The 18389-nt window shown below is 43.4% G+C and overlaps 1 protein-coding gene across 2 annotated transcripts in view; it reads left to right on the forward strand.

Moving 5' to 3' along the window:
* Positions 1-12500: 12500 nt before the first annotated feature.
* Positions 12501-18389, forward strand: part of ITGA6 (integrin subunit alpha 6) — an 84327-nt gene continuing 78438 nt past the window's right edge. For both annotated transcript variants that reach the window (XM_043487653.1, XM_043487654.1), the window contains exon 1: positions 12501-12876. In XM_043487653.1, the coding sequence (XP_043343588.1) occupies positions 12695-12876 (182 nt within the window). In that variant the 5' untranslated portion in view covers positions 12501-12694. The remainder of the gene's footprint in view (positions 12877-18389) is intronic.

The raw sequence follows: 18389 nt of genomic DNA on the forward strand, positions 1-18389 counted from the left end.
TACACTGAAATAGACACGAGTCACTCTTGAATCCAAGTTCATGAACTGTGAGAAGCCTAATAAGCAAAGAAATGCTGTATTGCTCGTGTTAATCTTGAGCTAAGCTGTACAAGTTCTGCTCCAAGGTTCTGTCACAGTAAATACACTCGTCTTGTTAAATACACATACCAGGCTCACTGCCTCTAAACAGGGAGCCTCTTCTAACCTCATGGTAAACATTTTGATTAGTGAGAAGTGTTTTCACATCTGCTTGTTTCAAGCCTAAGTGTTTTTCTCCTTCTCACAGAAAAATGGGGATAAGGCAATTTCCCCCCATTCATTTCCATTGCAGTTTCAGCTAGTATGTAAATACAAGGCTTGGAGGAGCAGAAAATGTCTTAAATTAACACAGTGCTTAAACTGCATTGCCCAGTGCTGGGGAGTGATGGGAAATTGGCATTCCTGATGGAGCTGTGGTGAATATTCATTTTTCCATCTGGAAACGAAGCATATGCCATTTAGCAGACTGAAAACTGGTGTGACTTTGGCCCTATAACTACATAAACTTTACAATCGTGAGAGTGTAATGCACATTACAAAATGAATGTGTTGCTGTAAAAGTATACAGACAAGAAATAGAACTGAATTGGTTGCTGACACTAATTAAGTCCATTTTTCAGAGGTAACCACCACATTAAGAACACTCATGGATGGGGATTCAGGACTCCACTTTGATCACTATTCTGAGGGGCCAGAGGAACTTGGAGACCTTCTCTGCTCATTTCTCCACAGGATTCCAGTTTCTATAAGAATTGCCAGGATCTTCTTAGAAATATAGAATATTGAGGAAATGGAAAGAAATTGAGTCAGTCAATGACATAGCTTATGCCATAAATAAAATCCTGTAGTTAGACCTTGGATTGAAAACCTCCTGGGGACTGACAGCTCGTTCCTCTGTTAGAACTGCTCTCTGGAAATTAATGGGCTTGGCTTTGCATCTCCAACTGTTCTGCACAAATGAACCAAACTGGGAATCAGTTGGAGTCACTGAAGCTTAACACAACTCCAGCTATTGTTTACATGGCTCCCATGAAACCCCTGATGCCAAACTGATTAGATTTACAGTTCATTCGATAAGCTTGTCTGCTCATGGCACATAAGGCAGTGAACCTTTTCACAAAATGAAACTAGAGCTGGAGAGAGAGAGAAAAAACAAAGCCTTTAATGAAGAGGGAGGCTGAGAGACTTTGGTGGGAGAGCTTTTAAGTTTCTAGGAGGCCTCCTTTGTGCTGAGACTCTTCTGCTTGGTGTTGGAATGACACTCTGCAATTTGCCCTCCTGCTTAACAGAAAGCCTCTGCTGCCATTTGCAAATTCATTGTGATGATGGATATGTATAATGCTGATGAGAACTGTAAAAGACTCTTTAAGATGAAGTGGGTCAGGGAGCATCATGTGGATCAGTGGAAGCCACCTCCAACCACACAATGGCAGACAGAGCTGCTTTTTGTTCTTCCCTTCTCCCCATACTAGAGGCTGTGAGAACCATAGAAAGCCCACTGTATTTGCAAATGCTTTGGACCTATTATTGAGTGATTGGGAATTAGTCATGGAGCCATGAAATCATCACTCCCAAATTCTTTCTAATCACCTTTTCAGCAAGTATAACTGATCTCATTTCTCTAAGCGCATGACTCAGTAGGTTAGTCAACCACATCCTGGCACTGTGGACTTGCTTCCACTGAGAAAGATGGCAGAGGACGGGTCAGCTGTGTGGAAGTTAATTCCCACCTTCAGAGGAATCCCACACAGGAACTTTATACTACATCTGTTTAGATTATCTATTGCTTCATCACAAACCACCCTGAAACATAGTGGCCTGAAATAATCATCACTTTATTAAGATCTATGCGTCTGGAACTCAGGTAGGGCTTGGCTGGGTGATTCTTCTGTTTCATATGGTCTCAGTAGGGATTACTTGGTTTCCAGCTGGTGGCTGGATAGGTTTGTACGGCCAAAGATAGTTGTAGGGCCCACTCCCACACCTGGCACTTTGGCACAGATGGGTAAAAAGCTGAGCTCAATCAGCTACCCCTCCTCTGCCCTGCTCCAGGTTCTTTTCTGGCTGTTCCATCATGGAAGGTGGACTTCTTACATGGTGGCTCAGGGTCCAAGAATGAGTGTTTCAACAGTCCCAGGAATGAATGAGCTATATGGTTCATTATGCTTTAGCCTGGAAAGTCCCAGAATGTCATATCTGCTTTCTTGACCAATTTTTACTGGTCAAAAAAGTAACAGAGGCCAATTCAGATCCAAGGGTAAGTGAAATAGACCCCACCTGTCAATGAGAGGAATGTAAAAAATTTCTATGGTCATCTCAAGTTTGCCTCAAACACTTTCTTGTGATGGTATAGAAAGAATTCAGTATTATAAGTCATTTCTCAAATCCCTTACTCAGTAAGGGGGAAAAAGTAAAGGAAAATTCTTAAGAAACTCTTACACACATACTGAGTATTAGTAAACCCTCATATTCATTGAGTGCTTAATAATATTCAGTAACAATTAAGACATCTGTTCAATGAAATATATGACTGAGAGTAACTGCACAGATTTCAAGTAGATAGCACTTGGCTGACAATTTTACTATCAACCTTGAATATATCACAGAGAACTGATAAAACAATATAGCCTGTATGTATTAAACTGGGACTTACACATTGGATGCCTTTTCCTGTTGTTTGCCTTGTAGTCTTTTATCTTATTGCTATAACCATATTCCCTCACGCACTGCCCATGTCTCCAGAATTCTACACAAACTGTAATTGCGCCTTGAAACCATATCATATCATCTCTACAGATGCAAACAGAATCCATTTCCTTCAGTGTTTTAATTTTCATCACAGTAAATAATATCACATCTGTAGCACTGCTTCAAGTTCAGAAACCTCAGCTGTGTCTGCTAGGATACTCCATGCATGCTTGTCTCAGAAACCTTTTCCTGAGAAGGCCTAGCTGGCATTAAGCATCCTCCCATGTAGGCGTGTCCAGGTGTCATGGGAAGAGGCAGGGGGCAGAGCTGGCCCAGTTATGTACTGTTGTATACTATTGGGTGGATCAGGTGGTGGAGGAGGAGGTTACAGAAAGCTATCACCTGAATCTTTCCTACTTCGTGCCACCATGTCTTTCCTTTGTTTGGTGACTAAAGGACAAGTTAGACTGAAGGTGATAACATTGTTAGCATTTTGGGACAGTAAACCAAAGAGTGAAACAAACGTAGTTTCCAATTATGGGAACCTAGCCTTTTTAGAATGTGGCTGCTTTCTTTGTTCAAAGGAGTTCTGGATTTGCAGCCATCATGTTCTCCTCTCTAGTCCACCCTCCTCCTCTCCCCTCTCCCTCCAGTCTCCCCCAAATCTTTTGCTAAGAATGTCCACTTCAGATTGGGCAACCACTTTCACTTTTTCTAGCTGTCTTAGAATTGTTGGCAGGATTATAGTATTAAAGAGCTTGAGTCTAAAATGGCACCTTGTTAAGTGGCTGACTTGATGCAGGGGTTTTCTATTTCCGTGAGAATTACTGATCTTTAGAGGAATCTGGGTGGGGAGTATATGCCCTTTGAATAATGTGCATTATTGGGTATGCTCCTTTTTAAGTTCCTAATACAAGTATGACACGCTTTCTTGAAAACCCCTCCAACTTCAAAGAAGTCTTCTGGCATAAAAGTTATGATTGGTAAAAACCCTTAGGTACCCTGGTTGTGGCTTAGTTGCTAAGTCATGTCTGATTCTTGCGACCCCATGGACTGTAGCCTGCCTGGCTCCATTGTCCATGGGATTCTCCAGGCAAGAATACTGGAGTGGGTTGCCATTTCCTTCTCCAGGGGATCTTCCCAACCCAGGAATTGAACCCAGGTCTGCATTGTAGGCAGATTCTTTACCAACTGAGTTACAAGTCAGTCATTTTTTAATGACTTCCATGTTACAGGCTTAGTTATTGGTACTGAGGATACAAAGATGAATAAAGCATGGAACCTACTGTGAAGGAACTAACAGTTTAATAGATAGTTGTATAAGCAGATAAATCATAATATTACTCAATATAAAGTAGAAGAGAGGTATATGCCGTGTGTTGATAGAGTCTGAAAAGGGAATGCCTGGGCAGATGGATAGGTTGTCTACTTAATGCTACTGTTCTCTTTGAATATTTATCCTAAGTGGCTGATGACTGGAGTGTATATATATATATATATATACATGTGTGTATATATATATGTATATATATACATATGTGTATATATATATAATTTTCAATTAACATTTGAAAATATTTCAACTTTGGATATATATATAATATTTATATATAATAATATATATTATATATAAAATATATATAATATAAATATATATATATATTTAAAAATATACATAACCCTGAAACTATTTTTCCTGCATTTGAATCATTTAAAAAATACAGATTGAAAACTGTTTATAACCCCTAAAGACATTGCTAGATGACTGCGGTCAACACATAAAGAAAGTCTCAGAGAAATAGATGTACGAATTTTGGTTATTTACAGAGTGTAAATTAGGAAATTCTAATAGGCCTTCAAAATCAAAGAATTGACTGTCTCCCATACTCTCTTACCTCCTTCTCAACCAATGTGGCATTTACCTGAAGGTTTCTGTAACCAACAGCAACTAGGGTTGGGTTGCTACTTGGGGAAAGTAAACTCTTTCTGGAGCAATGGGGTGGAGACTCTATTTCCCACTAGGATCCAAGGCTGAAAAATTCACCGTGGCTCATTGCACTTGGTAGAGCACAAATCCCCCTGGTTAGCCTTTCTGTGCTTCCATCCTCCTGTGAGCAGCAGGAATAAGTAGCATGTGTTCATGTATGGACACCCCAACCTATCTGATAAAGTGTGACTGCTAGTCTTTTCCTGCCAGAGAACAGCTTTGATTGAGATTATGTTTCATGAGCTGCTACAATTCCTTGTTTGAGAGGCAGGAAATTTGGTCTCAGTGGACTATTCGTCAGCCAAGGCTGAAAAAAGGTATGAAGGTGTGGTCTCAGTTATGAAGTCAGAAGTCGGGATATCCTGAGTCTTAATTTGGTGGAGATCCTGACATTCTCTCTTACGAAAAGTCCCTGCTTAGATGTCTCCAGTCATGAAATAGAACAATGCCTTTTGTTTTGTGGAGATGCATTGATCTTCACAGGTTTTGAAAACGAAATGTGGTCTAAGTATCAGTGAGTCCACTTTTCTGTCTTTCACCAGGGAGTATCTGGAAATATATATAATACAGGACTGGTTAGCCTCTTAGTTTGTATAATGCAGGACTGGTTAGCCTTAGTTTGAATCATGTGATCTGGGACAGCAAAGCTATTGTTATAGAAACATTCTTGGCTGTTAGGTGGTCTGAATTTCTGCATACTTTTTCTCATTTCCTTGTTATTTGTTCTGTATAGTGGTTCTTTTCTTTTTTTTGTATTTGTTCTTTATTCTTAGGGCAGAATGTATTGTATTGCCTTCAAGTGTGTTGTTGAATGTAGTAAGTACTAAATTATCTGTGTGCAAATAGCTTGCTTTCCAGATTCAGACATTTTGAAGAAATTGTGAAGTTCAGGATCTGATTTCCCTATGAAGTGTCTGATGATTCTTTTTAAGTGGTAGAAGCTGCTTTAATATTAGCAGCAAGATAGGTTTGATAAGATAAAGCTAAAACAAAATAACAATGATTTTTATGTTGGCTGTAACTTTTGATAATCCTTAGCACTAACTTCCCCTGGTCAATCAGATTGTGGAAATAAGAAGATAAGGATATGTTTGGAAATGTCCAGCTTTCATCTCTTTCTACTACCAGGATTCCCGGCTGGCTAGAGAAAGTCCTCTGAACTTTTTCTCTTTCAAACTTACGATATTAAGTTTAGAACCCACTGTTGCTCCTTCAAAGACTGGAAGGAGATGGAAGTGGTCCAGAGTCAGGGTTAAGCACAAACTTGCTTCCATCCAAACCTCAGGCACTGAGAAACTATGATATGACAGAGATTATTTGCTAAACTATGATAAGAAGGAATGGCTTATCCTGACTACTTACATCAAGTGAATGTGGGGTGCAGGTGACCTCATTCACATGCCTCCTCTTCCTATGTATCTCTGACCTGAAGCCCTCTCTTTTTCTACATTCTAGTATATTTTCTTCTTCATTTTCACAGCTACTATTCTATTCAGCCCCTATTTAATAGCAGACATTGTGCTCTCACAATGTCTCATACATGTAATCTCATTTAATTCTTACAACAATCTGGTGAAGTAAGATTTCTGGCCATTTTACAGATTAGAAAATTGAGTCCTAGTGAAGTAGAGGGACCTGCTTTAGGCCCTCTCCTGGGAAGTGGGTGAGGCTAAGCTGGTTCTCTTGAGTGCTTGCTTTGACCTGAATTAATACACTCCAGAGAACACTGGGTTAAGTTCTAACTCAGAATCAGCTTCTTTTTTTTCTTCCCAGTGAAGATATTTTTATAGAAAGCAAGAAAAAATTTTAAAAATGTCTCCTGTAAGTTCAGCCTGTCAAGACTGCATTTGTGTGGCAGGAGATACACACAGCTTCATGTTTGTTTCTGATGATGGTAGGGATGGAAAGCCAAATTTTCCAGTGGGGGTTTCACCTCAGTGTTGGGAGCTCAATTTTAAATTTAACTTGATTCATTTAAAGTCTGAGTTTATTTCTGGCTGGCTAGCAAAATGTGGCTTCTGGGCTTAGAAAAATTCCCTCAAAACAAATTTGAAAAAAGAATCCCACCTAAAGTGGCAACGTGAAATACTGTACAACATTTAATGAGTTAATAATAAGGGAATGAAAAACATTCAACTTAAATTTACTTTAAAATAGATCTGGTGAACTTAAGGGTCTATTGATGGATGAATGGATAAAGAAAATGTGATATATATTTCATACATATATACATCACAATGGAATATTAACCAGTTGTAAAAAAGAAAGAAATGCTGCTGTTTGAGACAACATGGATGGACTTTGAGGGCACTGTGCTAAGTGAAATAAATCAAAGACAAATACTGTAGGATGTCACTTATATGTGGAACCTGAAAAAAAAAAAAAAAAAAACTCAGAGAAACAAAGAACAGATTGAAGATTACCAGAGGTGGGTGGTGAGGGAAATGGTGAAAGTGGTCAAAAGAAACAAACTTCCAGTTCATAAGATAAATATGTTGTGAGGTTGTAATACACAGCATGGTGACAATAGTTAACTATACTGTATTGGATACTGAAAGTTGCTAAGATAATAAATCTTTAAGCTCTCCTCACAAGGAAAAAAAATTATAACTCTGTAAGGTGATGCATGTTAACTAAACTTACTGTGATCATTTCATATACACATATACTAAATCATTATATTGTATACCTTAAATGTATACAATGTTCTATGCCAACTGTATCTTAATAAAACTGGAAAAATGAATAAAATGGATCTGGGTGTTAAAATAGAGTTGGCAATTTGGATTCTCTTGATCCTAACCAAAGGCAGATTGGCTCCTATAAAATGTGCTGTGACATAGAGCAAAAAAAAAGCCCAAATGAAAAGCATTAAGGTTCAGTGTAGAAGGAAAACCCCTGAACACATATATAGAGACAAAGCAATTGAGGAAAAACTTTTTCTTTTCCTGAAACAAAAAATAATCTAGCACTGAACAGCTTAAATCCAAGTTCAGAACAGTTCACAATATATATATATATATTTATACTTATAAGTATAATTTATATTTTAAATAAATATAAATTATATATTTATATATAACATATTTTCGTGTATAATGTACAATATATATTATATATTTATAAATATATAATAAACATATATTTATTATATTTATATGTAAATAAATATAAATTATATATTAAATATAAACTAGTTTTCAAAACTAAAGATATACCACGGGTCAGTGCCTAACTTGTAAAAGCCAAATTTGTAAAGCTTGTACATGAGTGAAAGTTCTGGTTTGGACACAACACTCTTTTTCTAATATTTATTTTTATTTATTTATTTGGCTGCACTGGATCTTGTGGCATACTAACTTTATTCATCCCCAAGGCAAGGCACTACTTTACCAACAAAAGTCTGTCTAGTCAAAGCTATGGTTTTTCCACTAGTCATGTATGGATGTGAGAGTTGGACTATAAAGAAAGCTGAGCGCTGAAGAATTGATGCTTTTGAACTGTGGTGTTGGAGAAGACTCTTGAGAGTCCCTTGGCCTGCAAGGAGATCCAACCAGTCAATCCTAAAGGAGATCAGTCCCTGAATATTCATTGGAAGGACTGATGCTAAAGCTGAAACTCAAATACTTTGACCACCTGATGCGAAAAGCTGACTCATTGGAAAAGACCTGATGCTGGGAAAGATTGAAGGCAGGAGGAAAAGGGGACGACAGAGGATGAGAGAGTTGGATGGCATCACCAATGTGATGGACATGAGTCTGAGCAAACTCTGGGAGTTGGTGATGGACAGGGAGGCCTGGCGTGCTGCAGTCCACGGGGTCACAAAGAGTCAGACACGACTGAGTGACTGAACTGAACTGAAGGTGAGGTGACTCTGTGTTGGGGGAGGGATGCCATCATCTCTACTTTGTAGCTGGGGAAGCTGAAGTGGAGAGAGATTCAATGATTTGTTTAAGGTCACCTGACTGGTGTGGAGCAGAGATGGGATTTGAAGGACTTGGGTTCCACAGAGCACATGCTAATCACTCTGACAAATGGCCTTCATTAAAGGGCTGCAGGGAATATGTGAAGCTGTTGATATAGAACACAACCACAGAAGAATAAAGAGATATTTTAATAGTTTCCATGTTGTCTAAATGCAGCAAATATGATATCCTTGCTATTGGTGATGATGAAGTCAATAGAACAGAGAACCTGAGAGCAAAACTGATTAAAGTAGGTCCCAGGAAATGTAAAATATATCAGGCATGATGTGAGTTCCTCAGAACCTACAAGGGTAACCCATAGTTTAAAATTATTGCAAGCTCCTCCACCAAAAGTGGGATATAGAACAATACAATTTCTTGTGTAAAGTGTATTGGTAAAATACAAGAATTCAAAAGCTGTCAACTGAGCAAATGCCTCTATTCATTGCTTTCACTGTTTAGTTAAAGTCTTCAGTTTGTAAAATTTCTTCTATGGTATCATCACAAAAGGCCTATGACACAATTTTGTCATAACTGGATTTGTGCCCTCTGGATTTCTTATCCATAAGTGTGTGTGTGTATGTATGTGTGTGCACATACACATACACATACACACATGCCATCTGATGGTCAGCATACCTTTATTATCAAGCTATCTTTCTCCCTTTGGTTCCAGACAAGTTTCTTTTTTCAGATTCTTTCTTTTTCCTTATAACTGTGTACCTCCCTCCTCAGATCTTTCCTTCATAATTTCTAGATTTCTTGATTCTTTCATTCCTTTGGCCCAATAGGCTGACAGTGTCCTCAGCAGATCCTGAAGGACTTCTAAGTTTCCCTTTTCTAAGACACTTCTTATTTCACTCTTACCTCTATTTACCACAGGATTGACAACTAATTCACAAAACACGATTGTTACAGTTAATCAAGAAGAAGGGTCAATCTTCAAAGGGATTATTATTAAGGGCCCAAGTTTGACTCAACTTCAAGTATGTTTGGCATCACAGCCAGAGGTAGGTGGAAGGCAATAGTCATATGTGATGGACATGTGGAACACTCCAGAACAAGACTCTCATCCTTTTTTTCCTTTATCCCTCACTTCTCCTACACAAGAATTATTCATTAGTAGCACAATATTTTTGGCTTCCCAGGTGGCTCAGTAGTAAAGAATTGCCTGCAGTGCAGGAGATGCAGGAGATGTGGGTTCGATCTCTAGGTTGGGAAGATCCTCTGGAGAAGGGAATGGCAACCCACTCCAGTATTCTTGCCTGGAACACTCCATGGACAGAGGAGCCTGGAGGGCTGCAATCCATGGATCACAGAATCAGACATGATTGAGCAACCGGGCACACAGCACTATATTTAAATTTAACATTATATAAAATTTCAATTTGAGCTCAGTTGATATTTGCGATCAACTAGCTAACTCTGGCTATTCAAACATCATCCACTAAATGTATCTTGGGGAGGAAGCAAGATTATTCTTGGAAGCAGGGTGTGATATTTGGTATAGTTAACAGCTGTTATGACATGGGCACACCCAATTAGAAGATGCCCTTGTAGTGCCAGGCAGGGCTTAAGGGCTCAAACCTATTCGTTGCTGAATTGTGGGAAAGTTGGCAGGTCACAGGAAAGTGGCCAGGGTGGGGCCGATTGAATTTGGGGAGCTCAGGGCATAGCTTTTATCTACCAGTTCAGGAGTATTTCAGCAACCATTACAGCCCCATCAGTGGCTCCTGCTGAGTACCAGCCTGCACCAAGGTTGTGCTCTAGCTATAATAGCTGGGACCTCTGGAATAGTATGTGTTTAACATGAAAAAGAAAGGTTAATTTGCATGAAAAATCATATTGCAGGTGTTTCTTAGCTTGCTAGATTATAATCTGCAATAGTTTCTCAATCTTATCACGGTTACCACGTACCGGTTAAGCCAGTACGACCTTCAAGACTGTCTACTGAATTTGACTATATTTGACTGAAGGTATTGATTGGAAGAAGAATTGATGCTTTTGAATTGTGGTGCTGAAGAAGACTCTTGAGAGTCCCTTGGACTGCAAGGAGATCAAACCGGTTGATCCTAAAGGAAATCAACCATGAATATTCATTGGAAGGATTGTTGCTGAAGCTGAAGCTCCAATGCTTTGGCCATCTGATGCAAAGAGCTGACTCACTGGAAAAGACCCTAATGCTGGGAAAGATTGAGGGCAGGAGGAGAAGTGGGCAGAAGGGGATGAGATGGTTAGATAGCATCACTGACTCAATGGACATGAATCTGAGCAAACTCTGGGAGATAGTGGAGGACAGAGGAGCCTGGTGTGCTATAGTCCATGGGGTCCCAAAGAGTTCGACACAACTTAACAACCGAACAACAACTGATTGGGAGAGAAGTGGGACATACCCCACTTGTGGCAGCTGTTACCACCTGTGGACCCTTGTCATATTCAGGTGGCTTTTCTGTGTGGTACAGGCTGCTCCTTTGATACAAATACCCCTTGAGGCCACATGGCACGTGATCCTGCCGCCTTCTCCCCACATGCATATTCAGAGCTCCAACTCTTCCCTGGGACTGACTCAGCTTCTATTTCCAAAGTAGGGATGTAAGATCAAGGCAGGCTCCCCAAGGCATTCCAGGAATCTTTGGGCTAGCACTTTCGGCAGACTGCTGAAGGCCATGGACCCCTGTACAGAACAAGGTTTTTAAATGCATAAAATAAAATACATAGGTATATAAAGGAAACCAATGCTAAATATTAGGAAGGAAATAACTAAATATTAGTTAAAGGATTAGTGAAAATAAAAATGTAAATTTTGTTGTCATCCAAATTCAGAGTAACCTGAATTCTCTCTCCTCCTGTGTTAAGAACCCCGGCAGGATAAAGTCACCCCAGGGGTCAACACCTCACTAGAGGCCCCACCCCTTGTGCTGGAGGCTGGAGCCTTTAGGCCACCCACGCTGATCTCAGAGCAGTCTCTAGGCAGGGAAATTCTCCTCCCAACTAGTTCTGGGAATTTGGGACGGGAAGGAAGGGCTCCTGAGCGCCTGGGTGCCACTTTAAATAACTCTTCCTTCACTGAAGAGGACCTTCTCAGCCTGGGAATACCTGGAAATCAAGTTTTAAGTTGCCTACACCAGTGTGACTTTTCTCACAAACTCTCCTTTCCACCTGGACGCAGATCCCTGGAGGCACTGGGGCAAGGCTGAGCTTCAGTTTTCTCATCTGCAAAAAGAAAATACCCACCTCATAGGATTGGTAGGAGCATGAAATGAGATAATAGCTGTGCGTTGTCAATTGCACAGCCCTCTTAAAATCTGTGCGGTTATCTTTTTTTGACGTTAGGTCTTGAGGACCGAGGACAATTTAAACAGCTCCAGTCCCCAAGTACCGGGCCCGCGTTAAGCGCTTCATAAACACTTGTGGAATGAATGAACGCAGCCTTTGCACGTGGGTCGGCGAGCACCAGGGGCTCCCGGCCATTAAGGCGGGCGCATCACCACCGCTTGTTTTTAGAACAGGTAGTAAACGCCTTTCCGGCTCTGTGCCGAACGGCAACCACAATTCAAGCGCTTTACTCCAGGAGGACCCGCAGGCTGGGACTGCCGGGCCCGCAGCTCGCCTCCGGGTCTCCCCCGCGGCTCCCCGACCAGGTGTGGGGGTGGCGGGGGCGGCGCGGAAGGGCAGCGCCGGGTCGCACCGCAGCCGGGCTGGCAGCAAAGGTGCCGGCGGCGGGCTCGCGAGGAGGGGCCAGGGGGTGGGGAGGGCCGGGGCGGGGCCGGCGTCCTCGTCACTTGATAAAACGCCTGCGAGTCTCCAGAGAACAACGGGCTCATTCAGTGGTCGGGAGCTGCCCGCGAGGGGGAGCGGCCGGGCGGAGAGCGCGACTCGTCCCGGGGGTGGGGCCGGGCGCGGCGGCGAGAGGAGACCGAGGTGGCCGCGGCGGCAGCGGCGCTGTAGCCCCGAACCCGGCCCGAAGCGCAGGGCGGCCGCGCAGTTTCCCGCTCCCCTCCCGGTGCGCCGGCCCATGGCGGCCGCGGGGCGGCTGTGGCTGCTTTACCTGTCGGTGGGGCTCCTGCCGCTGCTCGGCACCGCCTTCAACTTGGACACCCGCGAGGACAATGTGATCGAGAAAACCGGGGACTCCGGGAGCCTCTTCGGCTTCTCGCTGGCGATGCACTGGCAGCTGCAGCCTGAGGACAAGCGGCTGTGAGTTCCCGACTCTGCCCACCCCACCCGGGCCCCGGCCCACGCGCGAACCCGGTCGAAGGCGCTCCGCGTTCCCGCCGGCCGGCCCTGCCGGGTCCGGCACTCCGCAGGCTCCTGGGGGAGCGGGGCCCGGCGCCCCGCGCGCTCCCCTCCGGCCCCGCCTGGCGCGGCGCCTTCCCCAATTCAGCCCCGGAAAGAACCCGGGGGCCGACTCTGCACACCGCGGCCCCGGTGCCAGGCGGGGCTGTCCTCAGACCCGGGAGAGTTTACTTTTTTTTTTTTTTTTAAAAACAAAGTGCTTTCCGGCGATCCTTCCCTCCGGGCATGTTTGCTGGGAACCCGGCAGGTGGCACGCTTTGCTGAGCTTCACGTGTGTGTTGAGCGGGGGGTGACTTGGGGTGGAGGGGGGTCGCTGTTTTGCTGCGGTGAGATGACTGAGAGGGTCGTTAGGGAGATCCAGGCCTTTCCCAAACTCACAGAGAACACCCCGCCCCCCCAGCCCCCGGCAGACTCGCGCGCCTCGCAGAAGTTGGAAAGCCACCTTTCATCACGTCCTGCGAAGCTTTCCCCGAAGGGCGGGTTCCCCGGTAGGGAGACTTTTACACGCCTCCGCCGCTTTTAAAAAGATGGCACCATCCAAGCACCTGTTCGGCAGAGCTAGGTCAGCTGAGAAAACAAGACCCTGTTAGCGGGGTGGCCGACCCCCCGCCCCCACCCCGCACCAGCCACAAAGCGCCCGGCGCCACCCGAGACCCGGGCCCCGGCCCTCGGAGGCCCTGCTGAGGGGTTAAAGCAAAATGTCCGATCTAGGTTGGGGGCTTTGCAAACGAGGTCTGGAAGTGACAACCCCCGACCCCCCCAGCACCGCGGCACAGCGGTGCTCCTCCGGGGAGAAAGTGGAGGCCGGCACTCGTAGCTTCTCCTTTTCTTTCTTAGACAGTGTTTGGTTCTCACATGATCAAACTGTTTAGGCAGGAGAGGGTATTTGGGAGCTTAGTGGCCTTAATCGCTGTGGGGCCGCATTCTTGATCTGGGCTACCGAAAAATAAACTCACAAAAGGTTACCCACCTCCCCCCGCCAGCCTTCGGTTGAGCTGAGGTCCTTCCAGGACCAACAGACCAAAGAATGCAAAGTACACCCACAGAGGAGAGGACTTTAGGAGAGGGGAATGGGGTTTTAGGGCCGCAGGGAAAATCTTGATTTCAGTAATTAAGAACTTCGGAATTGGTGAAGGTTCTAGGTGCCTGAATCTTAAAGTCAGATTTTCCTAATAATACCTACCAGTGAAGCAAAGAAATTAGTAGGGGGTGGGAAGGCCGAGGGGTGGTCTGCAGGCCTGAGCAGCTGCTTATATTCTGTTTTCTCTCAGCAGAAATAATTGTGGTGCTGTAAATTTGAAATGAAAAGTGGTGTCTGTTAACTCAGTTAATGGATGATGTTTGGTGTCTCTTAGTACTTGAATGTGTAGATGAGCATTCACCCATATGGAGAATGAACTTGTTAGTGCAGAAATGACCACGGGCCAGCAGAGGGAATATATTCTCTTTGGCATGCTCTGCACCAGTCCTCTACTGAAGCTGGTGGTTTCCTTGAAATACTGGTTCAAGCAAACATTGTGAAGGGGAAGTACTGGGGCGGAAAGTTATCTGTGGGGGTGGAGATTTGCAAAAGGTAGTTTCAGCCAGGATCTCTGTTGTCACCAAGGTTAGCGGTGTGCTTGCTCAAACTTGTTCTCCTTGGTGGGCTTCTCTGCTGTTAGACCTGCTGCAGGTATATAAGAGGAAGCCTGTGTTTGGGGGCTGATGCCTGCTAGAAATGCTCTTCTTAGGGACTGACAGAAGAGTGGCCCACTTTAAGGAAACTGTCTCTTTGGACCTGAGAGTGTGCCCACTCTAGGGGGCTGTGATTTATGTCAAGTGCCACGCCCCTACCTTCTTTTGGTAAAGTAATCTAGCAGCACTGGCCTCACCCAGGAGAACCAGTACACACAGGCCATACCCACATTAGTTATCACCTTTGTCAGTAAAGGATGTGGGTGTAAAGTAACAGCCAGTGAGGTTGAGACCCCACAGCTTGTGGGCCAGCTTCCTAAACTCTGCACTTATTGGGAGTATTTCAGGGCACTGGTGAGAGAGACCTAAGCTCAAAATTCCTTCTTGGTATTTTGCAGCTGTTACTTTGAGCCTTGGTGTTTTTATCTGTAAAATGGAGCTATTACTGTTCAATAGGCTTGTTGTAAGGATTAAGAGATAACATGCAAAGTGCCTAATTCCTGCCTGGCATGGGTATTTGCTGACTAAATGGTAGTTGTTAATGGTGATGCATTTAGAAACAGTAACTGAATTCCTCCTGTGTGCCTGCGACTCTGCAGATGTTAAACATCCTATGAGTCTCACTCTGCTAAAGAGTGAAGTCAAAGGTTATTGGCATTGGGTATGTTAAACTTAATCACATTTATGAACCCCATTTTCAAAGCATTTTAACTTTAATCAATCTTAGATTTACAACAAAAGTAAATTTCTCAAACAAGGGGCTTCATTGAGGTGGAAGAAGTAAAATATCAAAGATGTGTGAGCGTATCAGATGAATGCAGTGTTGTGGGAACAAACCATAGATTTTTGTGGGTTAAACTTTCTACAGTGCTATTTAAATATTTCATATCTTAAACTCTTAAGATTTTATAACAGAATGATATTGTATCTGAGAGCCTTAAAACATGTTTGTTGTTGTAGTTTAGTTACTAAGTTGTATCTGACTCTTTCTCTGTCCTCAAGATTTTCTAGGCAAGAATACTGGAGTGGGTTGCCATTTCCTTCTCCAGGGTATCTTCCTGACCCAGGGATCAAACCCACGTCTCCTGCTTGGCAGGCAGATTCTTTACGTCTGAGCCACTGGCTATTCCTAAAACTTTGGGGACTGTAAAACTGAAATAGAGATCATAAAATTTCACTGGGCTTTTTAGGCTAGATAGTAAAGAAGTTTGGCTCAGTTACTGAGGTCAGGATCTAAGGTTGAGTCACCCCAACTAGGTAGAAAGTATGGGACGGCATCTGTTGGTATGTCCATCCTGTGAGTCAGCCCTCTTTACTCTTCTGGGAGGAGCTGAGTCTGTGTGTGATTGCAGGACAGAATCCAGAAGGAATAGATCTTTAAGTTATATCTGCGATGCTGGGCTTATCCCAATTGACATTTTCTTTCTGGGAACTTTCTGATCTCCACTGTCTTCCTAAGGCCCACCAGGCCTACTGTCGCTTCTGTTTTGACTCTATAGTGTTTGCTCTTGGTTTTTCTCACACTTGTGATGCTCTTGCTCTTAAAATCATGTTTACTGAACTAGAGATCATCTAGTCCAGCTAGCTCCCTTTATAGATGAAGAAACTAAAGCTGAAAGTTAAAGAAATGTCTATAGTCTCATGAGTGCTTAAGCAGAATGTTAACAGAATCTGGATTTGAACTTGGCATTTCTGACTCATGCTCATTTCACCTCTAAAAGGAAAAGTCAGATGTGTCCTTCAGACCTGGAGAAATTGAGTTTTGGAAATGTACTATGTTAGGTTGATTTATTAAACCGCTCCCCACGTGGGTCAGGGCTGTCTATTTAAATATCTGTGCCTGGACTCTCTTCCTATGGACCCTTATTCCAGCTGGCCTTGGATCAGCTTCTGGGTCCTTCCTTCTTTGCCTGTCATTCCTTCCCCTTCTGAAAAAGCCCAGTGAGTCAGCCGGGGATCAGAACTATGTCCAGGATGTGTACCTAAGCACTCGCTTCCTTGCATTCATTCAGAGTGCCATGTGGCCCAGGGCCATCGTCCAGGGACTGTCTCAGTCACCTTGAGTCCCGAGAGTGGAGAAAGAGCCAAAATGGGCAGGGAGGCTTAGAGGAAATCTTAGGACTCTGCAAGAAAGCAGAAATAGACAAGTTTAATTTTAACACAGGCTGGTCTCATGAGTCCATCCAAGTCATGACTTAGGGTTTACAAAAAAAAAAAAAAAAAGTCAGTATTTGTGTGACATGAATAATAATGTCAGGAAAGTCAGGTGAAATGCTCATGTAAAAAAGCTTTACATTATTTTAAAGAAGCAGTTACTATGTTCTTAGTTGTATAATTCCCTATTTTAGCACAACAATATTGTTATTGTTCAGTGGCTCTAAGTCTTATCAACTCTGTGACTCTACGCACTACAGCACGCCAGGCTCCTCTGTTCTCAGCTATTGGAATTTGCTCAAATTCATGTCCATTGAGTTGGTGGTGCTATCAGTAATATCAGGATTTAAGTCTTGTCACCAAATAGTACTGGAACTGGGATGCATGGATGCACTTAGACCTTGACTCAGCATAGGGACAGAGTGACAGGTGAATGACCTGGCACTTTTAAGATAGATACTGGAGACATAATGGAACATACTATCCTGTGCTTAGATGACACAGTTTTACCTGGAACGCTGGTTAGTTCCAAGTCAGTCCATCCTGAAGAACATCATCATGTAAACCAGTTTACCTTTCTCCATGAAATCCTTTTGGGCCCAACCCATGCTACATCATGCCTTCTTCCTTTGAATGTCTGTAGTCCTTCGTGTCTGGAGAAGGCAATGGCACCCCACTCCAGTACTCTTGCCTGGAAAATCCCATGGACGGAGGAGCCTGGTAGGCTGCAGTCCATGAGGTTGCTAAGAGTCGGATACGACTGAGTGACTTCACTTTCACTTTTCACTTTCATGCACTGGAGAAAGAAATGGCAACCCACTCCAGTGTTCTTGCCTGGAGAATCCCAGGGATGGGGGAGCCTGGTGGGCTGCCGTCTATGGGGTCACACAGAGTCGGACACGACTGAAGTGACTTAGCAGCAGCAGCAGTCCTTCGTGTCACGTGCCTGACAGCTCTGATGGTTTTGTATTATTTAATTCTGTAATATTTAACTGTTGTCTGCCATTTTCAGAGTATGGGCTAATTCCGCCCAGGTGGATAATAGGTTATGTGAGGGCAAGGGTTTTATGTTCATTTCTTTGCCTGATAGCACCTTGATATGCTTTGCAAATAAAATGGAGTCATAACATACACTCAGTTTAACTTGTGCAATCAACTTTTCCAGCTCAGGGTAGAGAGGGAGAAATCCCTTTATTTAATGGCCTTCGCTTCTCTAACTTACCGTAGACATTGATCTCTGCTGCCTCCAGGGAAAGGGGAGCTAAAGTGGTAATGCAAAGAGACATCAAAGAGCTTCAGTTCAGTTCAGTCGCTCAGTCGTATGCAACTCTTTGCTCAAAGAGGTTAACTCTCGGTTTTTTGAGTTCTCAAGGGCCCAACGTCTTGCTAAGGGATTTTTATGAGTGATTTTTAATTACACTTGACTTTTGCCTTAAAGGCACACTTTATAACTTAACCCCAGAAATACAGGCTGACCCATACTGCACTGGGTACTGAGATCTGCTAGTTGTTAAATCAAGACTACATAGAGAAGGGTGGCTGTAGAGTAAGTTCCTGAAGCTACTTGACAAGGGTGTGGGGGTCAA

Source organism: Cervus canadensis, chromosome 15 (assembly GCF_019320065.1).
Source record: "Cervus canadensis isolate Bull #8, Minnesota chromosome 15, ASM1932006v1, whole genome shotgun sequence".
Lineage (NCBI taxonomy): Eukaryota > Metazoa > Chordata > Mammalia > Artiodactyla > Cervidae > Cervus > Cervus canadensis.